The sequence below is a fragment of the Dendrobates tinctorius genome, unplaced genomic scaffold (genome assembly GCF_039654945.1).
Source record: "Dendrobates tinctorius isolate UK_male_01 unplaced genomic scaffold, ASM3965494v1 ptg000223l, whole genome shotgun sequence".
Classification (NCBI taxonomy): Eukaryota; Metazoa; Chordata; class Amphibia; order Anura; family Dendrobatidae; genus Dendrobates; species Dendrobates tinctorius.
The window spans coordinates 17,211,797-17,227,908 of NW_027361890.1; the positions used below are offsets into that span (position 1 = coordinate 17,211,797).

The following is a 16,112-nucleotide window of genomic DNA, read 5'->3' on the forward strand; positions in this document are numbered from 1 at the left end:
TCACACTCATTTAGCGGCCTGAACTCAGCGCATGTAAATACAACCAAAATGCTTTTGTGATGTGTAATATGTTAGCATTTGGGGCCCCATTTTAAACTTTGCCTAGGGCCCCGCTTTGCCTAAAACCGGCCCTGATCTCACCAGATGATGAAAACTAGAGGATTGTGGGATCTTTCTCACTCAGTGTTGGAGGCAAAGAAAGCGTATGCCTCCTCTGGTGAATAGCGTCTTCTTGGCAAATTGGCCATTTTTATTTTATTCTTCAAAACACTGGGAATGTGTGTATAAGTGGTACTTTTAAATGTGTAAGGTGCGGGGTTTGTGTAAAAGGTACTATTTAATATGAGAAGTAGAGGAAAACAAGTAAAAACGAAAAATTAAGATAAAAATGAAAAGAAAAATGAGATGTAAAAAAAAAAAAAAAAATGAGCGACGTTCACCACACTAATGCCCTGCCTATAAAGTTACTAAGCACTAATCTTTCTTTTGCACTACCACTGCGGCGTACACTTTTCTAAAGCATTAGTTATAAATTTATTTGGCTTACCAAATTTTTTTTTTTTTGCAAAAGAAAACCAGTACCTTCCTACCTATCTCTAAAAGGCCTAAAGTTAAAGAGGACACTTCCTTTGTATTTTACGCAAAAAACATATAGTAATTTTTTACATTTCAAACATTACAAAAAGGAAAATGGGCCAGTGCATGAGTTTGGGCACCCATGGAGATTTGTGTGCGCAGATAACTTTGACTAAGGGCAGAAACACACTGCCGTATTTCTCGTGCAAGAATCGCATGGTAAAACTCGCACTGGCTGTTGGCTCTCCTGACCTGAGCTTGACAGCTGCATAGTAATCCATAACACGGTCATGCTCAGGTCAGGAAAGGTGCCGGCCAGTCCGTGCAGAGTACTGCACATCTGGCCCCTACTGATCTGAACAGGAAGCGGATGAGCAGTACCCTGCCTCAGCCTCTATCATAAGACAGACCAGCTCCGCAATCGAGCAGTTCCAGCTGCCATCGAGGACAGCTGATTGGGCGTGGTCTGTTATCCCCACCAATCAGACAGGATAGGTCATCAATGATAAAGTAGTGGACAAACTAATGAACAGGGCTTTGCAAAGGCCCATATTCAGGATCGTTGGGGGATCCCAGCAGTCTGTGTGCAATCTCTTATGCGATGGATATGGGATCACTTATGATTTTGAGAAGAACTTTTTTTTAATGAAACAAACCAAATACACTGCTTTAGAGATACAACTGAATCCTAGTGAATACAATATTTTACAGTTATGTTAGTTTCATATACTGAGCAAACACCGAAAACTGACCATTAGAGGACAGTCTCGCCCTTACAAACACTTTGCAATAATCTACTATCCAGTTTAAGGGCAGCATCAATCAGTCTTGCTCCCTCATTTCAGGCTGATAAGTTTTTAGGCCCTGTCACACTAAACGATGTCCCAGCGATCCCACCAACAATCCAACATGATGGGATCGTTAGCATATCATTAGACAGCCCCTGCGATCAGGACCAGCAAACAAGCTGGTTTCTAATGTAAACGTCGGGTATCAGGAGCCGCGCGACTCCTGGATACCCAACGTTTACCTTGGAAACCAGCGTGTACACCAGTTGCCAAGGTAAACAGCGGGTATCCAGGAGCCGCGGCTCCTGGATACCCGACGTTTACATTAGCAACCAGCATCACTGATCGCTGGTCTCTCGCTGCCACACGCAGCGATGCACGCTGGGCAGCGGGAGACCAGTGATTGAAAAATGGCCCAGGCCGCTCGAGCACTATCAGCGATAACCGGCAGGGGGGCCGGTCGCTGATCCCCGTCACACACAGCGATCTCGCTGGCGAGATCGCTGATGTGTCACAAAATCAGCGATCTCGCTAGCGAGATCGCTTAGTGTGACGGGGCCTTTACTCACATGCTTTGGTATTTCACAGAAAACACATGTTTAAAAGCTAGCTGGGGACCCATGGTAAACGAATGACTAATCCAAGAGGCCATGTCCGTTCCATTAGGCTCTCTTATCTGCATAGCTCCCTTGCTACCTGCACTCCGCACTTTAATGTGGTTTGATGTCATGTTTTACCATGGAATAAAATTGCACATCAAGGAAGATCTGGGCGAGTGCTCCAATTCTCTCAATTTCTAATGATTTACCTTGATGTTACCTATGTGAGTGCACCACCCCTACAGCAATCCTAAGGAGGCATATTGAGGTGCGAACCAGTGAACATTGCTTGATTTCAGCAACTGGTGCCCAATTCTCTTTTTACAAATACTCTGCATAAACTACCTTGCAGTTTGGTTATTTTGACGATAGCCCAAAACATTTGCTAGTCTTTACACATTACAAAATTCTGGTTGCCAAGAGCCATTAGAAAAGGGAGAAATGGAGGTCAGTGCATACACCTGTATTATTCAAGTTTTCATGTTACACTTATTGGTCAGCAGTGTGTTATAGAGCAGGAGGAGCTGAGCATACCAATATATAGGCTTGTTAGAAAAGTTTCAGCAGAAGGCCACATTCAGTATTTGGTCAGTATTTTACCTCCATATTTATAATCCAAAACCAGGAGTGGAGCAATCAGGAAAAGTATAATAGAAACACGTCACCACTTCTGGATTTATCACCCACCCCTGGTTTTGGCTTACAGACACTGAGGTAAAATACGGACCATATATAGTGAAAAAAATTCACTCTCCCTTTCAGTTTTAAAAATAATGGATGAGAAAAATAAGTGCAAATCGAGGGAAAAAAAAAACAACACAAGGATGAAAAATTTCACACCGATGTTTGAATGTAGCCTTATTCAGATTTTTTTTTTCTCCAATGCCCCTGCATAGAACTCTGCTCATCTCCTTCAGCTACATAACATGATGTGACACCATGTTTATCTATCTATCCCATACCTATCAATAGAAAATTCTCACGCTGTAGTGCCGCAAAGTGACAGGTGAACTCCGGTGACCTGTCAGCGTCGGAGTGATACAATGCGGAGGATTATCTCCGTCATTGTATCACAGGAGCCTCTGGAGAGTGGTCGCATCTGCATGTGACAGCTCTCCACTGGAGAGCGTCGTGGGACAATCATATTAATTGGATTACGTCAGACACAGGGAGTATATTATTTTAATTTTTTTTTTCAGTTGAGCAAGGGCTTTGGTGTAGATGGTAAGTAGTGTGTGTGTGGGTTTTACATTCAACACATTAGCTGGATGATGGGACTACTACTGTCCCATCATTGGCTAATGTGTCAATCACTTTCAGTGTAGCAGGCATAGCCGGATGGGCCTTGTAGTCCCATCAGACGATGCCTGCCTACACACACAGCCCTGCCAGACGACCACACACATACATAGCACGCACAGTCAACGCCCACATCCGTCCCTCCTCCCAATCTGCGTTTCAACCGCAGATCTTTTTTAGACCTGCAGTTTTGCTGCGGAAGTTCCCGACTCAATGCAAGTCAATGGGTGCAGAAATGCTGCAGATCCGCACAAAGAATTGACAGGTTTTATGCACCCCCAGGAAGAAGTACTTGCCATGCGAAACGCACGTCAGGGTCTGGAGGATCAGCTTGTCACTAGACATTCATTCGGTGAGGACCACCATCTCGGGTAGGAGCAACTGAAATGGGCTTTTTCACTATTTTGTGGCTATGCAGCTAGATTGAGCGCTGCATGGGCTTTCTTTGCAGGCTAGCGGTGTATGATATGTCTCAGATAATCGGCTCGGGTCTTATGGAGGTTACTAATATACTGTGAATTTTGCATTGCACTTTGTTCTAATTATTCTAGCATTGAGTCATTGACTTTATATTCAGAACTCTATTAGTCTATTCAGCATATTTTGTGCAATATTTTGAACATAAAACATTCTTTTTTTTTTTTAGTAATATGTGCATAAAGCATGAAGACCTGATCCTTGTGAAGTGTGGTTGTTCCCCTCAGTCTGACTCCTCTATGTTGTCTGGTTTGAGGCACCAATGTATACATTTTTCTTGTATGAATTTTAATGATATTTTTCAATAAAAATCTATTTAATATTTTTGTGTAAGACACTATTTGATCTTATCTATGGTGCAGCAACTATGGGATCAGTATGTTTATCTATTATGTGTAGTGTTACCCATCCTACATTTTAGGAAATGGGCTGAGTCGTATGTTTATCAACGTGCACATAAAATGACTTTATGGCATGGTGTTCATAGAGATAGGTGACAAGAGTTCTGGATCAGAACCCCATAGAGGCTCTCCAACTCCTATACTTTATGAATAAAGAAAATTAAAAAAATGTTTAAACAGTAGACAACTTAATGTTATGAACCAACGTCTTGATCACGAAACATTATCCAATATTGTTATAGCCGGATCAAAAGGCAACATGTTGAAACAAAATTCTATTTTAATGCTTTCTTTTGTATCCCGTGCATTAGCAAAGAGTAAAGGAAGAAAAAAAAAATATTTTATTTACAACCAGTTAGTCCAAACAAGATTCTCTCTAGAAAGTTCTGTATTAAATCAGTTTAAGAATACTAAATGGTTATATTATTCTGTAATATAAATAAGCATCTGTACCGATACACATAACAATGAACAGAACAGGGCATATAAAAATACAAAGCACTATAGGGGGGCACAAAGCCAGAAACTGAAGAATGCAGGGTCTTCATTATGGTATATACACTGAGAAAATGGCTTGCACTGGACAGAGTTCTGCTCCTGGCACCAGGGTCAACATGACTTGTGGGGGCACAATGCAAACATTTTATAGCCAAGAGCTTCGCCCTGGGGCTGGCTGCAGATCAGGTTCTTCTTGGCCAAAGTGTCATTTCCTTGTGCTCAGTCAGTTTCTAAAAGACAAAATTCCGTAAAATTATCTTAAAGGAAATTACTCATACTATTCCCTTCCAAATAATTACACGATGGGCCGCAAAGCCCAGTTATCACTTTTAGCAAAACCATAGCAGCCAAATTTGTTCAATCAGATCTAAGCAAGTCCATAGAAGCCAGAAACCCCCACCATGTAGGGGGCAAATCCACACATGGGAGCCAAGAAAAAAAAAAGATAAAAACATAAGGCCACAGCCATGAGTAGCATTGCACAATATGTGATTCCCAGTAGACTAAATTGGACACTGTTCTATCCACCCAAGAGTCCTGTCTAACCAGTAATAATGCTTGGTAGTGTAAAGCGACCCTCCACCCTAGCACTGAAAAGTGAATTCTCATGTACAGTCACACTACCTAGTGGCCTCTGTTGTCCTCTCAATGCTCCCTTTGCCGAGACAATGGTTTCAGACTTCCTGCATCCAATATGACTGTGGCAGGGGTAAGTCTGAACCATGCCTCCCCTGCTTTACCTGTGCTTTGTAGGCTCGAGTCTGACTTACTACCACTCCTATTACAGTGTGGCAGCCATCTTGAATGCAGGACTGGAACGCCATTCTTAATGGAGGGCACCAAGGTAGGGTGACTATACATGGCAAACTGTATAGTCGCTTTTCAATGCCAGGGTGGAGGGTTGCTTTAGCACTAGGTACAGCAGGCAACTCTCCCCACCCTCCTCCTCTAAGGCACAGCAAGACTACTGGGAAGGCGAGTATTACAAGACTACAAGGAGCACTGTTACTTTATCAATAGGAACTCTACTCTGGTGAGGTGCAGTTATATGTGGGGAAAACTTCCAAGCAAGGTGCAATACTAAAATTGCAAATATAGAGGTTGAAATAGAAAATTGGTGATGTGTTCAATACTTTAAGTAAATATATGGGCCAAAATCACACCTGAGCAATGCACGCGACTAGTTTCTCTAAATAAGGGGTGTCTTGAAGCTGTGATTACCAACAAAAGCTTTTGTGCAAAGTATGAAATAAATTTCAGTGTGTGTTTAACACTTTTTCCCTATGTTGTGTCTCATTATTACACATAATTTATGGACATTATGATTTGATTTCTTTGTGTAGATTACAGTATATACTGGAGTATGAGCCGACCAGAGTATAAGCCGAGGCCCCTAATTTTGCCACAGAAAACTGGGTAAGCTTATTGACTCGAGTATAAGCCGGGTATGCATTGTCCCCTCATCCCTGTCCTGTTCTGTGTGGCTCTTCCCCCTCCCAGTATGCATGGCTCCTTGTCCCATCCTTCTATGTATGGCTCAGCTCCCTGTCCTCCCCCGTGCTCCTCCATGCTCACCTATCCTGTTCCTGCTCCGTGCTCCCTCTGTCCTCCTCCATGTTTCACCATCCTGCTCCGTGCTTCCCCCATCCTCCTCACCCTCCTGTGCCATCGCTGAACGTCCCTGCATCCACAGTTGTCCCAGGGCTGGCAGCTTCTTCCTATGTTGAGCGGTCACATGGTACCGCTCATTAAGGTAATGAATATGGACGCCATGCCTTTGGGAGTGGAGTTGCGTCCATATTCATTACCTTAATGAGCGGTACCATGTGACCGCTCAACACAGGAAGAAGCTGCCAGCCCTGGGACAACGGAGGATGCAGGGACGTTCAGCGACGGCACAGGAGGGACGAGTTAGATAACCCAGCCACCGGCTCCTGCTGCCGCTCCCACGCTTGTTTCTGCACAATGACTAGTGTATAAGCCAAGGGGGCAATTTCAGCACAAAAAAATGGTGAAAATCTTGACTTATAAACGAGTATATAAGGTAGATGGGTTGAGCATTTCATGTCAATAGCACCTTTAGAAATAGATTTACTTAGAAAATTGGTGACGTGTTAAATGCTTATTCCCCCCTGTATTTACATGCAATGAATTTGTGGCTTTTTTAAAAAAAAATGGGAGGGTATAAAGTACACAAAATCAGAACCAAAGCCATGAATATGACCTTAGTGTTAGAAAAGGCATTTCATTTAATTATAAAACAATATGAAAAGAGGAAATCCAAGCTGCAAACTGGCATGTTTTCTGCAGGTAAACCACACTCTTATGAGAATATCCTGCTTTATGAGGCATTTTAGAAGCTACAAACCACTGTATTTCCTTACCTAGCTGGACATCTGAAGGCCGAGATGATACTAAATCCACACTGGTTTCCTGAGGGCTGGGCTCCGAGGACTTGCTGTTTTCAGATGGCTCTAAACACATATCCTCTGTTTTTATCGGCAGCTCTGGCTCTTGACAGACAGACTTGGGCTCATCAGTGCCCTCATCCAACGGATGCAATTGGTCTTCAGATTTTTCTGCAATCCAAGACCTGATTTCAGCAGCAGACATTCCAGTCTTGTCACACAAATCCTCAAGATCGTCCTCATTCAAAGCTTGCCTCTTTTTGTAGTATTCCAGAAGGGGTTTTACGCACGGACGTTTAACACCCGCGTAGACCTTCTTATAGTTGTCATACCACTTTAAATTGCCATTTTTATAAGAGTACCTGCTGTCCCCAAACCAACGTACAATTTCTGAGCGTGAAAGTGCAGTTTGCTCCACTAGGCTATCATACTGCTCAGTTGATGGCCACTGGGTTTTAACAAACATTTGCTTTAAGTAATCTCGCTGTTTGGCGGTTTTCTTCATGGGTGGTCTGCCTCTGTATAGCGATGACCTACTGCTCCCATTACTTGGCATTGCATAATCATATTTTGAGCTTTCGGTGTTGTCCACCGATTCTGTAACACGAAGCGCTTTCAAATTGATCTTGATTGGGTTTACTTTTCTCTCAGATACTGGGGAACTATTTTCTACTACACGAGACACAGAGTCATCAAAAACTTTATCTATCATCTCCATCTCTTCAGCAGAAACCTCATCCTCATCTTCTTCATACCGAGCCTGCTCCCTCTTGAGTTCTTCAGCTACTTTCTTGCGTTTTTCTGAGAACCAGCCATCTATTTCCCGTCTTGTCATTTTAGTCTCAGTCCGTAACCGATTTACCTCCTCCTCAGAAGGCTCACTATTTTGTGCAAAACTACTTTCCAAAGCTCTCAGCTGCTCTGGTGCCCTCTCTTTGTATCTTGTGACTGTGAAGTCTGGTGACTGATGCCATGACTGTCTCCTTGGGGTATGCGATGGTGTATGACTTGTTGGAAGTACAAAATCTGTATCTGGATCTTTTACCATGGTATACATCACATCAGAGTTGGGGTCCCCTACATGGTCGCTTGTGCCAGCCAAGTAAAAGGGTGGTTTGTTGCGGAAATGGTATCTTTTATCACTAAACCATTTCCTAACGTCTCTTATTGTCAAACCTGTAATTCTCGTCAGTCTTGAAACTTCTCCTTGAGAAGGAAATTGGCTTTTGGAAAAGCTGCTTTTGAGAGCACTAAGCTGCTGTCGTGACTTTTTACAACGTGCCACTGGATCGTAAGCATTCGGTGATGGCATACTAGGAGATGTAGTTGTAACGGTCTGGTAATCAAAATCTAGTCCAGATAAGGATGCTGTACTGGCCTCGGTTGTGCACTCATCTGAGACTAAAGAGGACACGGTTATGGGCACTGAAGTAGCATGTCCTTGAATTCCGTTTGTTAGAATGGGCTGAGCTACAAGTAAACCCCCAGCTCCTTGTGGCTGACTGACAAACTGGCCTGGAAGAGCAGCTTGGATAAGCTGTTGAACATTACTGGCATTTGCTACAAGTGGTGCATTCAGAACAGTTATAGTTGGCTGTGGTACAGGCTGAGGAATGGACTGTATTACAGTATTAAACATTTTCTTTCTTGAGTCTTCGATCTCCTCAGGTGACCAACTAATGCCCTGTTTAAGTCTTTGTGCCGTAAACCAGATTTTGATCTGTTCTTCTGGGTATTTTGTCACTACTGTTAGATAGCAAAGCTCAGCCTTTGTAGGGTAAGGGAACTTATTAAAAGAGTTTTTTAGGAAACTGTTTGAGTCCATGGATGAATTGTATGTAGGAATGCTACTTAAGGGAATCATTACTTTAGGGAGGGATTTGGCAGTGGGAAGTTGCGGACTTTGAGTTTTCTGGACAGAAGATTGTTTAGGCATCACTGGTGTAATTATGGTTGGTGGAAGTTTTGGCTGTATAACAGACTGTGGATGGTTTAAAGATACTAACTGTGTCACCCCTGTTTGCAGTACAGGAACTGTTCCTATTATGGAGCCATTTAATATGGTCGAATTGACTATGTTGTTCATGCTACTTGTAGAAATAGATCCATTCCTAAGTGATGTGCGACTTTTTTTCTCGAAATCATCCCCCGAGTGGTTGGCGAATGCTTTCTTTGTGTCGTGCTTGTTTTTCATAAACTTCATTATAGGCGCTTTACTAATTAATATGTCAGAATAATCATTGGTATGTCTGTCAGCTTGATGGACACCCATATCCTGGTCGGTAATGTTGGTGCCGACACTTTGCTCCACAACAGTGTAATTCTCATGCCTTGCCACAGTCCACAAGAGATCACAGCTCCTAGAATGACTGTCAGAGTTGTGAGATTCCAGTTCCTTAGGATCTTTGACTAGAAAACTGCATGCAATACAAACATATGAGGGATCATCTCTAAAGTCAAGGTGCTTGGTATTCATGTGTTCAACAAATGGTCCGGTCTCATTGGAGCCGTAGTTACAATATTTGCAAAAATAGCTCATGCCATCAATGTTTTCATGTCCAGTAGTCAGAATATCAGTTTCATCATCTATTAGATCTGTAGTTGGTAACATTTCCCGGGGGTCATCCTTGGAGTTTTCTTCAGCTATTTCTGCATTATTCTCCAGTGCCAAGGTCTTGATGGGGATCATACATGGTGTGGTAGACTTTCTTTTGCTGGCCATAATGTTCTTTTTCCCCACAAAGCCAATAAAAGGAAGAGACAGGAAGATTTCGCTCAGAAATCAGGTGGATGGTCTGTGAGACATTACACTTGAACCAAGAAGACTCAGACCTAAGATAGAAACAAACATAGTGGTTACCACTTATTTCCACTTCATACAGTGCAATATTCTTATATTAATAAATTATGTAATGGAAGCAATAATATATTTGTACCTACATTTCTTATAAGTGTCTGGTCATTCAGAACGTTATATAATCAATGAACTTACATAAAAGGGTGGGTAAGGCCACATTCACTATTTTGTTTACCTCAGTATTTGTAAGCCAATATCAGGAGTGAAACAGAGGAAAAGTATAATAGAAACACGTCACCACTTCTGGATTTATCTCCTGGTTTTGGTTTACAAATACCAATGTAAAAATACTGAATGTGGCCTTAAATGGGTTTTCCCCCAAGCACAAAGTTAATTGGATGTGTTTAAAAAATAAACATGTTCCTGTGCTGAGATAATCTGATAAATGTGCCCCTGCTGTGTAATGGCTGTGTCTGACCGTACAGGGACATGGTCTGATCATACCACAGCTCCTGGGCAGGGGAGGACGCACAAGAGAATACAAATATTACAGCTTCTTTCTTTGACGTAAAACATTGCTTAAAAAACAGGCAGGGAAACGTTTTACCTCACAAAAAGATCCCATGCTGTATATTCTCTTTAGCTTCCTCCCCTGCCCAGGAGCTGTGGTATGATCAGCAGGGCTGTAGTGTAGCCAAACTTCCGACTCCACGACTCCGACTGCAGAGCACTGCCTCCCTACTGAGTATGTGCATAAAGTGCAGCACAGATTTAGCTCAACTGAAAGCCTAGATCCTTAGATCAGGAACAGAGCAGACATTTTACGCCCTTCTATGGGCATTGGCTTCTTGTTTCTTCTGTATAGGTGTCGGCACCTGTGCAGAAGAAACAATAAGCCAATGCCCATAGAAGGGTGGAATATTGCAATTGCAGGCCACATGCGGGGGACAACCACTAGACTTCACAGGCTCCTGTGAAGCTGATGGGAGGCGACAGGGACAAAGATGAAGACCAGAGGCCGAGTTTCCTTCCAGGCACTGAATGCCCCCGGAGCCTGGAAGACTGGATTAACAAAGGATTAAAAAGAGGATTTCTGAAGAACAATACTGCAGATAAAATAGTCAAACCTGTGTGTCGCTTAAGTATTCTAGTGCTTGTATTCCCATATTAATAGCTTCGGTAAGTCAACGGAGTAACTGATTCCCTAGAAGCTCGTGATTTACTGGCAGTCTGATTGTTGGCTTCAATCACGGACAGAGACATGCTGCAGCGTAAAGCAAGGCAAAAGGGAAGAGCACCGGTCATGCATGAAGTCATGGTTATAGATTATGTCCAAACACATACTGATAAGAAATTTAGATTGTGAGCCCCAATGGGGACAGTGATGAGGAGGTCTGTAAAGTGCTGTGGAATATTGTGGCGCTATATAAATACCGCAAGTACAAAAAATAAAATAAGTGCAATAAGTAACGTCTGGTAGCACCATGGCATCCAAATTATATATATTTAAATATTAAATTATAATATATATATATATATATATATATATATATATATATATATATATATATATATATATGCACATACAACACCAACATTTATATATAGCAATTAAAAAAATGATTTCCACCTGCCACATGCACTTGTCTTTGGTCCTTTGCTTGATCATGTAAAGTTCATAAAAATTTAATGCCATAGTCCTAAATACAGGCACTTCTGTATCCGATACAGATGTAGACTGCAGCCATATCAGTCCACCTGGGGCTAATATCTCAGTTACTGTCCTCAAGTATGGCTTCTCCTCACATTAGCAACGAATCCTCAAGAGACAACCCTCATTCCCACCTCTCTCAGCGCAGGGACGTGGCTGACTTAAATCGAAGCCCTAGAGTGCAGTGGTGCTCACATGTGCAGAGGCAGCATTATGTAACCTCGGCCCTCACTGCAGGTACATTACCTATTGGGACTAAACACGGACATTTCACTTGCAGTATAACAGTCATGTGTCAAGCATCTGTCTGACATGAAAAGTTTCTAATACCAGTCACACCATTTTGGAAAACTGGACCCCTTAAGGAACTTGTCTAGATTGGTTGTTGAGCACTTTTAACCCCCAAGTGCTTCACAGAAGTTAATAAACGCAGAGCCGTGAAAATAAAAAAAAAAAAAAAAAAATCTTTTTTTTCCACAAGTGTGATTTTTTTAGCCCCTAATTTTTTTATTTTCCCATGGGTAACAGGAGAAATTAGACCCCCAACCCTAATTCTATCCCTAATGCCTAACCCTAACCATAACCCTAGCCCCAGGACCACCGGGAGGTACCGGGGGAAGGGGGAATTGGGGACCCTATTTCTCTCTCCTCTGATGTGCGATCACATCAGAGGAGAGAGAAATTAAATGCAAAATTGCGGCTTTTTTTTCGATTGCTGTTATAGAGTTCTCAAAGTAATGATGGCCACTCGTTTTTCTTTACTTAGAATTTGTATTATGGCAAGAAAAAAGCAACTAACAGTCTATTCAGTAGGACTATCAGCTGTATCCACCAGACTTCTGCACAACACAACTGATGGTCCCAACCTCATTTATAAGGCAAGAAATCCCACTTATTAAACCTGACAGGGCACACCTGTGATGTGAAAACCATTTCTGGTGACTACCTCTTGAAGCTCATCAAGAGAATGCCAAGAGTGTGCAAAGCAGAAATCAAAGCAAAAGGTGGCTACTTTGAAGAACCTAGAATATAAGACATATTTTCAGTTGTTTCACACATTTTTTGTTAATTCTATAATTCCATGTGTTAATTCATAGTTTTGATGCCTTCAGAGTGAATCTACAATTTTCATAGTCATGAAAATAAAGAAAACTCTTTGAATGAGAAAGTGTGTCCAAACTTTTGGTCTGTACTGTACATCTAACCCACTGTTTTCTTAAAAAAAAAAAAAAATCGTCCAACAATCTCCCCGATGGCAGTTGTCAGGGAAAAGGAGGGTCTGTCATATATTCAACATGCCACAAGATAAATAGCACTGTTCTATATATATAGGTTGCGGCAATTCCGCATGTGTTCAATGTAGACATGCGGAATCACCGTGTGTACAAAAGGGGGCAGTGCTTTGGGCGGAGCGGGTATCCACTGCGTTCAAAGCGCTGCCAATCCGGAATGTGGAGACATTCTATCACACTACTCTGTACGATTTTTTTTTTCTCTAAAGCAAAAATCGGACATCACCAGACACTGACATCCGCTACTCTAATAAACTACCTATGAAACGACACTGTTCTAACTACTAAGAGGATATCCGCACAGGAGGAGGCAGCACCAGGAGGTAGGAGATTGCAGGGGGGATTGCACTGGCCCATCAAGGAATCTTTATCCCAGGTAACACGGGGGGGGGGGGGGGGGGGGGTTCACAACTGCTCTGGACACCAACTCGGAGGTAAAGTTGGCATACATACTATTTTATTAGATTTTGGCTGAACTATAATTTCTGGCCAATTAGCGCCAGAGGGTTTAATCAGAAAGGTGACTTTGCAAACTCCCCACCCATTGTGACGGCTGTGATTGGTGTGGTGTCAAACCAATCCTCGGGGCAACGTGCAAGGATGATCTGCGGTTTGGGTCACCAGCCATTTAAACCGGGTCACCACGTGATGCAGCGCGGTGGCAGGAAATAATGGAACCATATATACACTGCGCTTTGCGGGAGCGCAGCTCTGAACAAGTACAGCGCATGTTGGGAAAGGGTTAAAGGTGTATGGATGTGTTATATTAAAAATATATATTATATATATATATACACACACACACACACACACACACACACACACACACACACACACACACACACACACACACACACACCATGGTATAGTGAAGGAGAAACCAAACAAAATTCTGTACAGATTTGTTGGAAAAGATTCAGTAATGCTTACCTTTAAAGTAGGATAAGCTGCTGCCAGATAGCTTTGGCCTTTAGGGTATGTTTCCACTGTCAGTATTGGCAGCGCTTTGGATGCAGCTCCGCCCAAAGCGCTGCCAGCCTTGGTACACACGGTGATTCCGCATGTGTCCATTGAACCATGCGGAATCACCGCATCCTATACATAAGATGGTGATATATATTTATCTTGCGGAGACTGAGCGTCTCCGCAAGATAAATAGACATACTGCGGTCTAGAAAGACGTGCCGCATATCCAGTTACACAGGGAAGCCGGAAGCGTCCCTGCAAGCATAGTGGACATGAGACTTCAAAAAAAACCCCTCCACTATGCTGTAACATCTGGACGCTGCAGCTGTACGCAGCGTCCAATTCGCAGCATTTACTAACTGTGGAAACATATCCTTACACTCTTCCAACTGCTATGCTGTAATGTCTATCGACTGTACACGTCCCCTCTGAAATGTAAAGTGCTGCGGAATATGTCAGCGCTATAGAAATAATATTATTATTTATATTATTAATTGAAGGCATATGTATACTCTGCCAAGCCAAACATACATGTGCATAAGGGTCTGGAGGAATAATTGACAGTTATTCAAGGGACAACTTTTTAAGCACATTTTATTTATTGGTTACAATACCTGAATTGCAGTCAGCACCTTGGCTCAGTGGTTAGCACTGTTGCTTTGCAGCGATATAGTCCTCAGTTCAAATCCCACCAAGGACAACATCTGTAAGGAGTTTCTAGTTCCTCCCACACTGCAAAGCCATAATTACGGTATAGGGAATTTTAGAATTTGAGCCCCAATAAGGGCAGCGATGATGTGTGTAAAGCACTGTGGAATTAATGGTGCTATATGAGTGACTAAAGTAAAGATAATAACCAGTCAACTACAAAAGAACACATAAGCTAGCCATACACATACGTGTCGCGGATTCCCTGATACACATCAATGCTCAGCTAGGCTGCGCTTTCTTGTGCTTTCAAAAGGGAAAGAGGAGAAAGATGCTGCCAGACACCTCTGGCGCTTTCTTCCCTCCAACCCCTCACCCGAGTACAAGTGTAGAAATTCTGCCGTATCTCCCGACATCAGCAGGACGCCCCCATACACATCAGGCTGGTCACTCTGAAATCAGGGTTTCGGCTGTAAGCCATCTAATGTGTATGGCTGGCTACATTTGCAGAAAAACACAATGGGCAATTGTTGTATCATGTAAAGTTTGCTCTGTGTAAAGCCAATTGTTGTTACCGTGGCTTCACTAAATCTGGCACAGAGACCCTGTGCCACAAACAATGGGAGAAGCAAAGATGCGATCATGTACATTGCTGCAGAATACAGTGGCGTTATGTCGTGAGAAATGAATTATCTATGCTGCTCCATTACACTCTGCTTATAAAGGACAAAACACATTTTCTAAAGTGAACGTGGCGGCAGAAATAGGAGGATTATCAGAATAGGATTCCTTCACCCAAAATAAAAAGGAACACAGTCTCAGAAAACTAAACGCCAGGTCCCAGGAAAGTACAGACACTTTCACCTGAACACTAAATAACACAGAATCACATTATGTAACAACAAGGGCCCAATATTTCTGTAATTCCTAGTGGCCAGATTGGAAGGAGATTGACACGCTGCCAAGCAACACCAGAACAGTGTGTTCTGCCATCTGCAGACTTTGCTTGGTTAAGTCATGGAAAAATACTGTGCAGAAATAAGCACGGAGCTCCGAGAATCTAACGTGCTGACGCTGAAGAATATGGGAATCGTCAGGAACACATGCATCTGGGGCGCAAGGCTTTGTTACACCAAGTGTATACTGACCTACAGGGGGCGCCCATCATTTCATCAGATCAGCAGTGTGTTCTGGACCCCAGGAGGATCACACTAAAGCAGGCTACGAATGGGCACAAACTGCTCGTTCACGCTCGCAGTCACCCCCCATCCCCCCACATCAAATTGCACATTTGGCACAGCCAAACAGCAGTGTTGTTTCTATAGAGGGAGGTGTGAATGTGCTTGGCTGACATTTCCTCACTGTTCAGTGGGCAGGAACAAAAAAAGGCAAAAAGCAGGATCTGACCAAAAACTCTTAGCCAGCCTGCTCGGAAAGATTCTCAATATAGTCTTTTGCTGGATTTGATTATTCAGTCTTCCCTTTTTCACGTACAACTGACAACCTGCAAAAGGTGGAAGAATAGGCAAAATCTGCCAATTAGATTATTTAGAAAATAGACACAATGTAACTGGTGGCCCAAGTATGCGGACGATCGGCAGACCCCTCTTCAACATAAGATTGTAAGACGCTTCAAAGATTAACCTACAATG

General features: G+C 42.7%; 1 protein-coding gene across 2 annotated transcripts in view; it reads right to left on the reverse strand.

The window, feature by feature from the left end:
- Positions 1 to 4,402: 4,402 nt before the first annotated feature.
- Positions 4,403 to 16,112, reverse strand: part of ZHX3 (zinc fingers and homeoboxes 3) — a 30,156-nt gene continuing 18,446 nt past the window's right edge. For both annotated transcript variants that reach the window (XM_073555357.1, XM_073555358.1), the window contains exons 2-3: positions 7,023 to 9,878; positions 4,403 to 4,868 (exon numbers count right to left, since the gene is read on the reverse strand). In XM_073555357.1, the coding sequence (XP_073411458.1) occupies positions 4,858 to 4,868; positions 7,023 to 9,768 (2,757 nt within the window). In that variant the 5' untranslated portion in view covers positions 9,769 to 9,878 and the 3' untranslated portion in view covers positions 4,403 to 4,857. The remainder of the gene's footprint in view (positions 4,869 to 7,022; positions 9,879 to 16,112) is intronic.